This window comes from Macrobrachium rosenbergii, chromosome 19 (assembly GCF_040412425.1).
Source record: "Macrobrachium rosenbergii isolate ZJJX-2024 chromosome 19, ASM4041242v1, whole genome shotgun sequence".
In the NCBI taxonomy this organism is placed as follows: domain Eukaryota; kingdom Metazoa; phylum Arthropoda; class Malacostraca; order Decapoda; family Palaemonidae; genus Macrobrachium; species Macrobrachium rosenbergii.
In genome coordinates, this window is record NC_089759.1 from 11,448,727 (window position 1) to 11,463,109 (window position 14,383).

The 14,383-nt window shown below is 39.5% G+C and overlaps 1 protein-coding gene and 1 pseudogene across 2 annotated transcripts in view; both read right to left on the reverse strand.

Annotated features, from left to right (window-relative positions):
- The window catches only part of LOC136848631 (ethylmalonyl-CoA/methylmalonyl-CoA epimerase-like), a 51,190-nt gene that overhangs the window by 16,465 nt on the left and 20,342 nt on the right, over positions 1-14,383 (reverse strand). For both annotated transcript variants that reach the window (XM_067121028.1, XM_067121029.1), the window contains exons 2-3: positions 10,929-11,646; positions 4,849-4,978 (exon numbers count right to left, since the gene is read on the reverse strand). In XM_067121028.1, the coding sequence (XP_066977129.1) occupies positions 4,849-4,978; positions 10,929-11,122 (324 nt within the window). In that variant the 5' untranslated portion in view covers positions 11,123-11,646. The remainder of the gene's footprint in view (positions 1-4,848; positions 4,979-10,928; positions 11,647-14,383) is intronic.
- Positions 2,683-4,733, reverse strand: LOC136848379 (uncharacterized; annotated as a pseudogene).

A 14,383-nucleotide genomic window follows, 5' to 3' on the forward strand; every position in this document is an offset into this window, starting at 1 on the left:
AGGATCCTCCTCTCTTCTTTCCTTTACCTCTCTTCCCAGCCAGAACTAAGGGTGAGGTTGAAAGGGCTGGGAAGGCTCCTGGTACTTCTAAGAGGAAGGAGTCTAGGTTACCTTGTCTCGGTTTTGTGGATAGGAAGGCCCCTCTTAACACTTGACACAGAACACATGGTTACAGTTCCCTTCATCGCCCCAGGCTACTTGATGGAGACCACACAGTGGATCAAAGTGTCCTGGCTATAGGAATTCCTCTTCTCCACCATTCCTTCATCTTTACTCTTCAGAACAAAAAGAGGAACCAAAGACCAACTCATTCACTGAGAGACATTACTACCAGTTGAACTTATCAGGAGAGGAATGCATACCTAAGTAGTCTATGCATCTTCTGGCATGTAGAACTTCATCTGGCATGTCAAAAGAGGGCAAGTAGCTTGCTTGATCTGCTTGACAGCAGGGAACTTTCTGCTCCACTGATCAGACCAATGACCTGATCCACAATAACACAACCAAGCAGCTATCACAGCAATCAGAATGACTGCTGCACTTCCTGAATTACATATAAGAGTATGCACTATCAATGAAATGAGCTCAAAAAAGAGGCAGCGGTTGCTTCCCTGAGATCATTAAGTTCAAAACCAGCTAGACAATCTCTGTTCTAACTCTGCCTGAAGGAGTTCTGAAGAAAAAGAAACTAAGATCCTAACAGATTTCCCAAAGCAAGAGTGGATCCTCGAAGTTACAGCTGTGAAGTTATGTGCGCTGTAGTGCATACACTCATCAGAAGTGTTGGATGACCCAGGAACACTCTTGAGTGTCTGCATGATCATGTGCATGTGGCATGCCTGTTACTAAGCAGCATTGTCATATGGCAAACTTCCATGCATGACCCCTCTACTGCATAAGCACAATCCACGGAGTTCTGGATGAATCAGACACCGTGGGTTTGCATGATCATGTGCATAAAGATCAACACACTAACCAGCAGTGTCATAAAGCAGCAACCTGTTGCACATGAACCTTCTGTACACACACACACACACACACACACACACATAAGCGCCAACTCTTTATGTGTTCCTCAACAAAATTAAGAACATGGGAAGATTACAATACAGTCCTTATGTTTCAGAAGTAAATAGCAGACATCCCACCTGAAGGTGAGCAAATACAGTCAGCCATCCTTAAAGAAGGATGGCATTCGCTAAATGTCCAAAGAAACTTCTTATGAGAGGACTTCCAAGACCTTTTCTCCTTCTCCTCATGGAAGGAGGAAGAGGCAAAAGATGAGGAGGAAGAGGGGTTGAAGCTAAATAACAAGGGTAAGGAGAAGAAACTCTCTTGTGTTTCTTCACCTCACTCCATCCTTTAGTCTTACACTCCTTGGCTATACCAGAAGTAAAAACAAGGGAAGACTGTAAAGTCCTTGCATTTCAAAAGTAAATAGAGTGACTGGCTCATGAGCATGCTCAAAGAAACTGAGTAAACGCTAAGACCAATTTCCAGAAACAGGATGGCACTCATTCAGTTCCCAAGGAAACTTCCTGTTGGGGAGTTTCTGAGCCCTCTTCTTCTTCCCCCCAGAAAGAAGAAGAGGCAGAGGAAGAGGAGGAGGAGGAAGTAGTAGTTATGCTACTGCATTTCATCACCTTACTCCATCCACAAATATCCTTTTCCTCAGGAAGTAGCATGGGAGAACTAAGGCTGTAATTACTACTGCAGATTAAGAAAATTAGGACAATAGCTACGGCAGGCTCAACAGCATTGAGTTCCTTAGCATAAACAGCAGCGCAATACAGATCATTTGGAATATTGAATGGATACGTATGTCAGTGCTCTAGCAAAGTTGCCAATGGAGTATTGTAGGAGGTGGCAAACCAGCGAGAGAGAGAGAGATTATTTAATAAATTTATTACGCCCAAAGACGTCAAACAAAGTTACATATTAGCAGTTACTTACAGTACATCAGAAATCAACAGAAAAAAATTACAGCATTGAATTATCAGTATATCAGTTACAAAAATAACATATATGAGATCGTATTCCATTATCACAACAACTGCAACAGACAGTTTAGCAGCCACTAAAGTGTGGATGACGAGTCAAAATTAAGTCTACGTGGTCATCTTTGAGTAAATATTGGCAGGTTTGAAGTAAATTTTGTCCTTGAGGTAACAGATTCCTGACAGTGGGGCAATGAAGGCAGTAGTGTTCAAGGTTATTGGCATTAGCAAGGTTACACAGTTTACATGAGGTGTAGTGTGGTATACCTAGTGTCTGTCCAACCTGCCACACAGGACGATATCCCAACCTTATCCTGGCACTTACGACATTATGCCTACGCACCATGAGTCCACGTCGCCGGTACTTGTGGACGGCTCTGCAGAAAGTTATCATGATGTTGTATGGAAACACTAGTGCCCCTCTCTGCATCCCTACGCTGTACTGTACAGGCAAAAGCTGCTGAATATATTCTATGTTTAAGGCAGCGAAGTGAGGGCTCAACATTTCTGTCATCAGGTTCAAGCGTGCAGGCAGCTTTAGGAAGACTGTCCACAATGTCATTCCCAGCAAGCCCAATATGGGAAGGCATCCACATGAAGGACAAGACAAGCGAGGCATTGTAAGCAGCAGCGAGTTGACACAATATGTCTCGCACAACACGGCCACAGCTGGGCCTAGAAGATGTCAGTGCCTGGAGTGCAGATTTGAGTCACAGATCACCAATCCATTCATATTTCTTCTAACAAGTAGGGTTACTGCATCCCATATACCTTGAAGTTCAAATAAGTGGAACTGGATGAGTTTGGCAACCTGCGACCATGCCACCCACCCTCAGGAGATTCTAAAGTGGGGGAGAACATAGCACATGCTGCACTTCCATCTGCCTGTACTGAGCCGTCCACGTAGATGTGGTGTCCTGCAGGAACTGAAATTGACACTTTGGCTATTGTTTCCAAAACCAACTGCTTCTGTAGACTGGTATGGGCATCTTTAGAGGTTGGTGTGAAAGTGACAGCAGGAATAGGAACCCGCCATGGTGGCAAATCTTGGATGACTGCTTGCTCAGGTACACCGATATCAAGGTGTCGAAGATTTTCAGATACTGCCCTAACTAGGTTATGCCCCTGGCCGGAGTTGAGGTCTTGGTGCATCTTCACAAGTGATGCTCTGAGTACAGCAGAGAAGTTTGGAGTAAATTGTGGAGAGTGTAGACATTTAACAGAAAACAAAGTTACATTGGCATAAATTCTCTCTATTAATGGAGGTAACATGAGTTCGGTCTGCATGTTGACTATCCGAGAGGAAGGAGGACATCCTAGGATAAACCTCATTACTCTATTTTGGAACGGTTCCAGAGGTTGTAACGCCTGTCTGGGTAATTGAATTAAAGCAGGAGATAAATAGTCAACAACTGACCTTAGGAAGAGGATATAGAGGGTTCTAGCCACGGGGATAGATATACCTGTGGCCCTGGTGGCAAGCCACTTGATGGGAGTGAAGCGAGGCTCCAGTCGATCAAGAAGGTTTTTCACCATGGGGTGGATTCTGTTTGGCGTGCAGGTATAGCAGGGGTGATCCTGACTGGTGCACCTAGACATGTATACTGTGTGCAGTGAGTATAATATTCCCACCCATAATGAACACTGGCAGGTCTCGGAGATTCCGGGCAGAGAAGATTCTGCTTTTTTCTGGGGAGAGTATGAGGCCACAGGAGGTACAGGACCTGTAGAATTCTTGAAGGACACGCTGAAGGTCCTGAGGGGTAGTGGAGTGGATGCAGACATCATCAGCATAGCAGGTTACAGTGGTTCCAGGGATAGCAGGGAGGAGAGAGTACACGGTGCATAAGAATATTAAAAAGAAATGGACTCAATACACCGCCCTGAGGTGTGTCAAGCTCAAAATTTTCATAGGAGCTACACGCACCCTTAAAGAAAACACGTGATTTTCTGTTACTGAGATAACCGTTTATCCACTTCAGAAGGTTTCCTCTGACACCAAATTCGACAAGCTGATCAAGAATTATATCCCTGTTGGCTATATCAAAAGCACTTTTGAGGTCAAGGAAGGCAACTACACTGTTGGGGGACAATCGGGAGTAGAGTTCAGCTAAACAGTGATGAGTACTCCTCTGTGGAAGAAAGCCATAGAGAGAGAGAGAGAAAGGGGGGGCGGGTCCAGTCCAGAACGAAAGAGTCAAAGAAGGGGTCAAAAAGATTTGGTGGTACTGAAGGTGTAGTAATCCTCTTCAAAGAAACTGACTTCACCTTTTTGTCTTCCTTCACTATTGCTCAACCTCTCCACTGTAAAGAAGACCAACTAGCATACAGTACTTCTGGCATCTATGCAGAACAGTAAAACTGCTTAAACTAACACCAAGGACATAAAGCAGCCAAAGCCTGCTTATACCCTACACACTTTTAATTGTTCACTTATCTTGTTGAAATCTATGTTGAAAAAAACACAAAAACCATACATACAATAAAATAGGTGAAAGAGGTTTCAACCTGATGTCATTTACAGTGTAGGAAGATATCCTCAACTTAACAACATCTGAAGAAAAAGTGCTTCATGACAGCAGGTGAGTGGGGGGTTGTCCACACTCATTCATCTACCACCAGTTAACTACCTTGTTATAAGTTTCAATTGCCGATGTATTCATAAAGGAACGAATATAAGATGACTTCTGCTCATACTACACTAACATCTTTTAGCTTGTGTATACTTTCATCCATTGTGAAATGGCCACTTTAATAAAGCCACATTTTCCATTATCCAAATACTGGGTATTTTTCATACATTTTAGGCCATATTAACTCAAGTACATCATATATAGAGTAAGTTACATACCTGAATTGGACTATTTTCTCCAAGGGGATGTAAAAGCTCAAGCTTTGTATTGTCAAGTTTAACAAACACCGTATACACGCCATGTTCTGGTAAAGCCTCAACACCACTCACTTCGGCTCCTAAAACATCCCTGTGAAAGTATACACAATACAGTTCAACACTTTCATCAACCAACAAATTAATAATAATTATTTTGTATGCATCCCTAACACACGCAACCAACAAATAAATCACCCTGACTTTTTGGCCATGTTAGTGCTACAGCATCAAGGCAGGTGTAGCTAAAGCAGCAAGATCAACCCTTGTGATCTGGAACTTAAAACATAGGCAGATAGACAGGGAGGGGGTGTATAACTGCAAGCCTAATTAAGTCAGAAAAGCAGACATGTTGTAAATGCAGGAGACTCCCTGGGAGGGGTAATAAAGTAAAGGAACAGGGAGATGGTTAGAAACCTCTATTTACGCTCAAAATAGGGAAGGAAGGAACACATTGGTACTGTTCTGTCTGGAGACCTCAAAAATGCTCTTACTGAGACACATAGTATGACAAAGTATCATGAAGATAAGGCTATGTACAGAGGAATGCAAACCTGATATTACAAGTGTGTGGACACACTGAAGAGAAGCTTCAAGATTTTAGCTAGACCTAAATGAGGAAATGGAATCAACTGAAGCAGACAAAAGAATCATTATTGGAGGGGATCTAAATGGACCCATCATATGAAGCAAGGATGCTAAAAATCACATCCACAAAAGCCCTGGCTATGATAATTGAAACAGAGGACAAAAGGATAATCAACTTTACAGTATCATTTGACACATTGATGTGAACACCTTTTTCTAAGTTGCCAGGACACCTGATCATGTACAAGTGCTGCAAAATCTAGTCAAGTCAACTGCATCTTGTATAGAAGAAAAAACTAGGTGGGACTGAAGAACTGCCAGTCATCCCTGGGGACTAGGAAGATGCACGACTTTAGCTAGTAGTTACGGACTTGTATCTGAGAATGAAAGAGGATACTGCATGGGCCCAATGCAATCAAGTGGTTAAAGTGACACAGGACTGACAAAGCCTACAATGGCAGTTTAAAGAATAGGTATTGGAAGAAATCATTCGAAAAATATACCATGAAAATAAATGGTGGAACCAGACTGTGGAAATCACAGTAAAACATGGTAAAACATCTCAGGAGAAAGTAATGAGAAAATAAGGAAACCTGGTAGTTTAATAAGGAAGTGCAGTATGCAAAAAAAAAAAAAAAAAAAAAGAAGAAGAAATGGGAAGAGAGTCAGTTAGAAGAGGATAGGATGATCTACAAGTAAATGAACGAGGAAGCAAAGAAGGCGGTAGCAAAAGCCAAGGAAAGCATAATTATGATCTGTTGCAGCAAGATTTGCAGGCTAGCCAAAGCAAGAAGTACAAAAGAACATAATCCACATAAAACAAATCAGGGAGCAGATGGAAAAGTGCTAATGAAAGAGGACGTTATACTGAAAAACAACTGAGTGAAGAAACAAATTCATGGCAGGAGAAGGAAGTCCAAATTACAAAATGGTTTGTGAGATAACTAGAAGAGGTAAAGGAAGCTCTGAGAAACATGAACACTGGTAAAGCTGCAAGGTCAAATGACATACCTGTTCAGGCATGGAAGACTCTGGTTGAGAAGGAATAAATATACTGTACTGTGGGAGCTACTGAAGAAAATTATGGAAAAGGGAGTTATACCAGAAAAATGGAAAAAGAGTAGTGTACACTCGTTAAGATTTATAGAGAGGAGACATGCACAGTTGAAAGAACTATGGAGAAATCAAATTAAGGGCCCATACCATGTAAATATTCAAAAGAATTATAAACAAAAGATTTCATAGGTTAAGACCTAAGACAGTAACTAGGGACTGGTACAGTTGATGGAAGTTTCCTTATGCCAGGTGACAGAGAACAACTGAAAAAACATAGGTTCTTCATATGGTCTTTATCAATCAGAAATAGCTTGTCATGGAGTACCTAGACAGTAAGAGTGGAAAAACTTGAGAAGTGGGAAACATCAAAAAAATATGAGACTACCAGTAATTGGCGACATGCACAGAAACGCAACAACCATCTTGGGAAGTGCTGAATGGATGACTAGCAGCTGCCAGGTCACGATAGGACTGCATCAAGGATCAGCGCTGTGTCCCTTCCTGTTCAACACCATGCTGGATACCATATAGTGGTTGAAGATGCTGTGATTACCTAATTACATCCACCATACACACACACACACACACACACACAAAATGAATTGTGCACAAGGTGTGCTGTGGTTCCCAAATGCGTGCCTAGCCAAAGTGCGAGTATTTTTGTTCTGATTTTGTGGTGTGTCTTGAGCTGCTGGACCATGGTTTAGGCATGCATATACTGATATGTTTTGTATTAAAGACAGGATACCTTTAATACATACATATATCATAAGTACTGTACATGACTTCACCGAATGGAAAACAAACTCTGTCAATTACTGTATGCCATCACAAAAATGATGTAAGATGCTCTATATTACTAAGTAATCAGACATGAGAACAAAATGTAACAAAACAAGCAGCTGCTAACTGTCCTCTCATGGATAGCTCATTAAGCCTCACACAATTAACTACTGCTATTAGCCAACTAATCTGGTACCTGTAAATAAGTGTCAAACCCAAAAGTTGTCTTGCTCCAGCACTACCAGACATAAACACAAAATATTGGTTTGTATTTGCAAACTGGAAACAGCAATTAAGATGGTAGAGGATGGAGAGAAAATAATCATAGGAGCAGATATGAATAGCAGAGTTGGAAAGAGTAGACTTTAACATGAGATTCATGGAGGCCATGGATTTGGAATAAGGAACGAAGTTAGAGAGTATGTACTGGAAATGAGTTTCAAATTAGCCTATACTGTATAAACAACTCACTTGTGAAGGCAGACTGTCATTCAGTAACATGTGAGGTGGTGTAATACAGTGCCAGAAAGATTCATCTATGGTTAGACGGGAAGCAGCGTGGTAAAAGAATGTGAAAAAAAGAGAGAGGGAGAAACACAGTTGACAGTGCAGGATATTAGGATGACATGCCAAAAAACCACAAAGCTGAAGGGGTCTAGAATTAAAATATGGATTCTTAAAAGAGAACAGTGTGAGCAAAAATAACAAGTATGTTAGAAAAAGTCATCAGTTAGGAATAAATTTCAGAGAGGAGGGAGTTGATAGTAGAGTAAAAAATATTGGGGATGATATGAAAACAGCATGTATAAAAGCTGCAAGGAAAGCAGTTGGGTGAACAAGTGACTACAGGGTGTCAAAAAAGAGGGAGAAAACGGGTAGTGGAATAAAGAGATACAAGATTCAGTTAGGCAAAAGTCTCAGATTTTCAAAGATTGAAAGGTGCCAAGGAGAGAGAGAGAGAGAGAGAGAGAGAGAGAGAGAGAGAGAGAGAGAGAGAGAGAGAGAGAGAGAGAGAGAGAGAGAGAGAGAGAGCAACAAAGGTGAACAGAAGGTTTGGAACAAAGGAAGTTTGAAAATGATACTTACAGAATTTCTAACACAGAAAAAAGCAAGACGTTATCTGGGTCAGACAGGTGTCATAGAAGATAAAGAAAGAAATATCTTGTTTAAGGATAAAGATGTAAAACCAAGACAATTTGATCATGATGAAGACCTTTTAAAAATAAAAAATTAAAAAGAGGATTTTGGGAGAGGTGGTGACTGGAAAATCCAGTGGTGGAGATACAATCTGCAGAAGTACAAAGGCTATAAGTGAAATAATGAATGGCAGAGAACCAGGTCCTTCAAAGGTACAAATTGGAATGTTGAAGGTAAGTAGTATTTGGCATAGAGAGGCAAGAATAAATACTGTAACTGTTTGAGGCAATCTGGGAAGAGAGGTAATACCAAATGACTGGTTAGAATGTCTGATGATGAATGTGTTTAAACAAAAGGAAGATATGAAGGTGTGTGGTAATTATAGAGGAATAACATTAAAAGAACTCGTGTTAAATATCTAAGAAAGAATACTGGATGAGAGACTGGTACAGTGAACATTAGTACAATTCCCTTTAAGGAGCAGCACAGTCAACATTGACTTCATAACAAGACAGATACAGGAAAAAAGGCTGCAAGGTAATCAGAAACTCTACTAAACATTTATAAATCTAGAGAAGGCATTTGATAAAATACCAAGGGATGTAGTGCATTGGTATTTAAGGGGAAAGTGCCGGAAAAGTTAGTTAGGTTGATTGAAATGATGTATAAAAGAACATGGGCAACCTGAGGAAAAACAGAAATGTTTGAGATTGGAGTTAGTTTACATTAAGGGCCAGCACACAGACCTTTTCTGTTTGTACTGGTTATGGATGTATTGAGTGAAGGGGTTGGGAATGAAAATCTATAGATATTGTTATATGTCTCACATTAAATCCTTGGGAAAAACTCACAAAACACTTTATGCAAGTAGGGAGAGTAATCCCTTAACAACAAACTTTGTTACTGAATTGAATTAACCTGTACGGTCCGAGAGGAAAACACCCTGTGAAACACAAAGAATGCTTAAGGGATGCCACTTTCTTGTCTTGCACAGAGACCAGAAAAATACACTTTAGCACAGAAAAGACAATTTCTACGTGGGCAGAGAAGTTGTAATCTTACGTCTAGTTATCAGGGAAGAACAGTTTGACAATAATGATGCACGTAGGGGCACAAACAGCCACACCACAAAGAATGAAGAAACATTACGAACGAACACAAGACAAAACCAGAAGCATGCGAACACAATGACACATGACCATAGGCCTAGCAATAGGATTTCATTTTTTCAGAGATGAATCAGACAGCCCAAGAGTGACAAGCACACAAATACAAGAAAGCGTAGGTTTGTATACGTGTTGGAACAATGTTATATGCAGATGAACTTAACTATAGCAGTGACTGAAGAAGAACTGCAAAGGGTAAGGGTGGTAGGAACCCCTTGAATTTTGTGGTACTGAAGTAAATGTAGATCAAACTGAGGTGGTGCCAGCAAGCAGGGAAGGGATAGGTCAATTTGTACAAGACAGATGAGGCCCAGATTTAAAACAGGTAGAGAATTTCAAATACTCAGGACTTCTTTAACCCAAGAAGGATCTGAAGCCAAGGTTGAAAGTAAGATAAAAGCAGCTAGGGAGAAATGGAGGGAGGTGGCAGAGACAGTTTGCCAAAAGAATGGCCAATGAACTGACAATTAAGGTCTATTGTACTGTAATCAGACCAGTGCTGATGCTTGGTTCAGAATTAAAAGGGAGGGAGAAACAGAAGCTGAAACAAATGAGGATGTTGAGTGGATTTTGGGGATCTCAGTGTGTGAGAGGCTAGAAAATAAACCCTCTTTTGATATTTTATAACTGAGTTAACTGAATATGGAGATTGACAAAATTTCTTTAACTAATTTGTTCCCAAAGCTTGTCATTCATTGTTACATTTTAGACTCACACAAATGATGCTCAACTGTTAATGTTACTCTACATTCTGTACATATAGGGACTGGATCATGTGAACTATTCATCAATCATCTTTAGGTCAAACAGGAGTGACCAAGTCTAAGACATGTCAAAATTAATTGCGTCTGTCCTTTTAATATGACGAATTCCATATTCCAACATCAGGCTTGATTTGTTTTATTTTGTTACTATCATTTTCATCTCTCCATATATTCTGACATTTCTTGACTATAATGGGTTTTAGAGATGTTATATATTCGCTTAATATGAATATCAATTTCTGATCTTGGCTGCTTTATCAGCCTCTGTTTCCTTTAATGCATACACGGACAGGAATCCAACATATTTTCACCATCTTCGTATAATCTGTAAGTCACGGTTGAGATGGTATGAGCACGTGGTTAGGAAGAGTGAGGAGGAGGGAGTGAAGGGGGCTTGAGTGGAACCTGTTACAGAGGTGAAAGGTCAAGAGGGATGCAAAAGGTTAGATAGCATGATACTGTAAAGGGAAGTAGGCTTTGGAGAAGAGCATAGGGATAGCAGTGAGGATGGAAGAGACCAGAAAATGCTTTGTGAACAGATAATAATTACCTGTACAGAGCTGTACTCTTTTCTAAGTCAGGTGTTGCAATGGCTACATGATTAAGGTTTCCCAGTTTCCAGAGTGCAGGTGGAACTTTTGAAGGTTCTTGGAGTAAGCAACTGCTAGAGCTTACAAAACGAACACCTGCTCTGAGTTGAGCAAGGCATGGTTTTGCTTGGATAAGGAGGCGTGAGGTCTGCATTGTTAACACCTGTACTAATTTAGTCAGTCAATAGCAAATTAATCTTAAGATCCTGCATACACAAGATAGACCAAGATACTCAAAATGTTAATAAAATATCAACCTTACTTGGCAGCAGCTGATGACCTTAACTTTACCAAAGTTCATACTTTTCTTGGTTCACAGTGTTTTAAAATACTGCACAATAATTTTCATTACATTCTATAGCACTGAACTGCAGTCTTTCACAAATAGCACTTTTCACGATTAAGTACGGCACTTGTTTCCTTTCTAAAATTTCAAAGTTTCAGCATCTTCCTGATTACTGGTAGATGCCTCTGCTACAGCCTGCTCTTGTTCAGCCAAAAGTCTTCGCTCCTCTAAGCGCTGGGGCTTTATCTGAGTGAAGTAGGCATGTGCTCTAGTGCCAACAATGAGCATTCCATAAAGCGTCAGACCAACACAACCAAATACAAAGCCCTTATGAAATAAATCACCCAAAGGGCCCGGCCTTGCAAGCTTCCTCATAACAGATGATGGCAAACCTGAAAATGAAGAAATTAAACATTTTCACTAATTACAGTATATCAACGATGTTGAAATAGAACAGAAAATATTTCAAACAAAAGCTTTGAAAAACTAACCATAAACCATTCGCTACATGGCAGTCAATACAATTTACAAATGATAATACAAAGATGCCAAAGAGGAGTTGAACTTTTCTTTTGTTCAACATTAAACCATTTTCCATAATGAGGTTGGCTACTGACACAGAAGGCTCATCAGCAACAGATCAAACCAAAAGACACTGCTGAAGCTCAACCTTTTCAATACCTCTTTCACACCACCTCTCCAGGTCTTTCTAAGTCTTCCTACCACCCTTACTCCTAACACTTCCCAATTACATTCTCTTATTTCCCTCCAATCATTTCCACTCTTTCCACATGACCAAACAATAAATAAACTGATCTGTCTTTTCACCTGTGCTTACCCTTATACAAATCCTAACTAAGTCCACATTTCTCCCTCTTTCCATTCTTCTTTTGCAAAATATGCTACATAAACAATTCAATCTATAGCCACCTTTTCTTTTCCAATATAACTTGAAATGAAGTTATGAAAATTTCAAGGTTTCATTGATAAATACAGATTCTACATGTCCTAGAGTTACTGCCCTTCTTTTTTTTTTATTTCTGTCACAATTACCGTATGTAATTATAAATGGGCAAGGTTACAATGCAAACAATAAAGGGATTTACATGACTCTGAGCCATTTTTGTTTACCACTACGAAGGAGTGCAAAAAGAAAGGCGCCTAAGACCTGCTACAAGCAGATGACCTTGACAAGATAACACTAATTATTAATGTTAGCAAAACCCAGCTTATGGCAACTACAGAGAGACGCAAAAGAGTGGCAATGTGGATGCCATAGCAACAGTCTAAGAGTGAAAGCAAAACTACATTCAGTAGAATTAACTACAGTCAACCCGAGACTATTCGCGGATTCAGCTATTTGCGAATTTTTCTGTGGCACTAACTCCATATGATACATGGACAATTCACCTTTTCATGAATTTTTTCTTATTATTATTATTATTATTATTATTATTATTATTATTATTATTATTATTATTATTATTATTCAGTAAATGAAACCTATTCATAAAGAACAAGCCCACAGGGCCACTGACTTGAAATTCAACTTTTCCAAGAATATGGTGTTCATTGGGAAGAAGAAAGAGGAAGTAAAGGGAAATGCAGAAGGAAGAGATATCACTTATTAAAAAAGAAAAAATAAATTAATAAATAGGGCGAGTCTAAAATATTCGCTTATTATTTTCAATTTATTTTCGTGACTAAATACTTTTTTATAAAAAAAATCATTTACTAATTTTCAAATATTAACATTAATGTAAACACAGCAAAATATCAATAAAAAGCATTCGCCAAACGATGTACCAATGTTACCCCTATCTACGTTAAAAGGAAACGGTAAGAATCGAATACCCTGTACTGTATGGAAGAAAATGTGAGTGCCTGAATATATATGGAAGAAAATGTGAGTGCCTGAATATAAGGGTAACTTGATTAGTTTTTGCCTTGGTAAGAGTAACAGACATAGGAGTGTTCATGAGTAGCTGTAAGCCATATATTTTTTAGGGTAATGTAAGATGACTTTGAAATGATATTCAAGTCTTTCAGGATGATAGTTTAAGGTATATTTGGTTACTGAACTATTAAAATAGGCAGTTATAAGCATTTTTAGAGGGGGTCTCAACTTCGTAGAGCATATCTAAAATATTCACGAATTATTTTCATCTTATTTTCGTAGCTAAATACATTTTTTATATTACTGTAAACACAGCAAAATATCAATATTTTTTTCTTAAAAAATATTTGCCAAACGATGTACCAATGTTACCCCTATCTACATTAAAAGAAAACAGTACAACTTGAATACTGCATGTAAGAAAATATGCATGCCTGAATATAGGGGTAACTTGATTAGTTTTTGCCTTGTTAAGAGTAACAGTTGTGGGAGTGTTCACTCATAGCTGTAAGCCATATATTTTTAAGGGTAATGTTGTAAGATGACTTTGAAATGATATTAAAGTGTTTTAGGATGATAGTTTAAGGTATATTTGGTGTCTGAACTACTAAAATAGCCAGTTATAAGCATTTCTGGATCGGGGTCCAGTGTCACCCGGTGAAATAGTCCCTTCAACACTTATTTCTAGGTAATTCCGTTGCTAGATACCAGAGAAAAGCTAAATGTACAGCTGGGGTTACTACCCCCAGAGCGAGCTCCAAGAAATGGAGTTGTGTATGGTAAAGGGTGAGACTGTCACAATCACGGGACCCTGCCCTATAAAGATTCCCAATGTCAAAAGTCCCAACGAGAGAGGTGCCGATACAAGCCCATGCACTACTCGCGGACTGTACACAAGGCAATACTAGCCGCATTCCATTTTAGCATGCGATTTCATTCACACGTAATTTCGTTGTGCTCCTTATTTTGTGCGTTTGTTTCGCTATTATGGCATCCTCGCAAGGTTCTTCTTCAACAACTTGAGTACCAGTGTTTTGTTGTTTTTTAGGCGATTGAGGCTCCTTATTTTCCTTTAGTTTAATAATTAAAGGGATTTATAACGCCCGTCTCGATCTCCTCTCACGGCGTCTCATGACCTCTCTTGGTCTTGGGTCGGCATGTTTGTTTTGTGTAATTTATTTGTAATTTTTCTTGTTTGGGATATATTCTCAATTTGTGATTCCTAGTTTAAG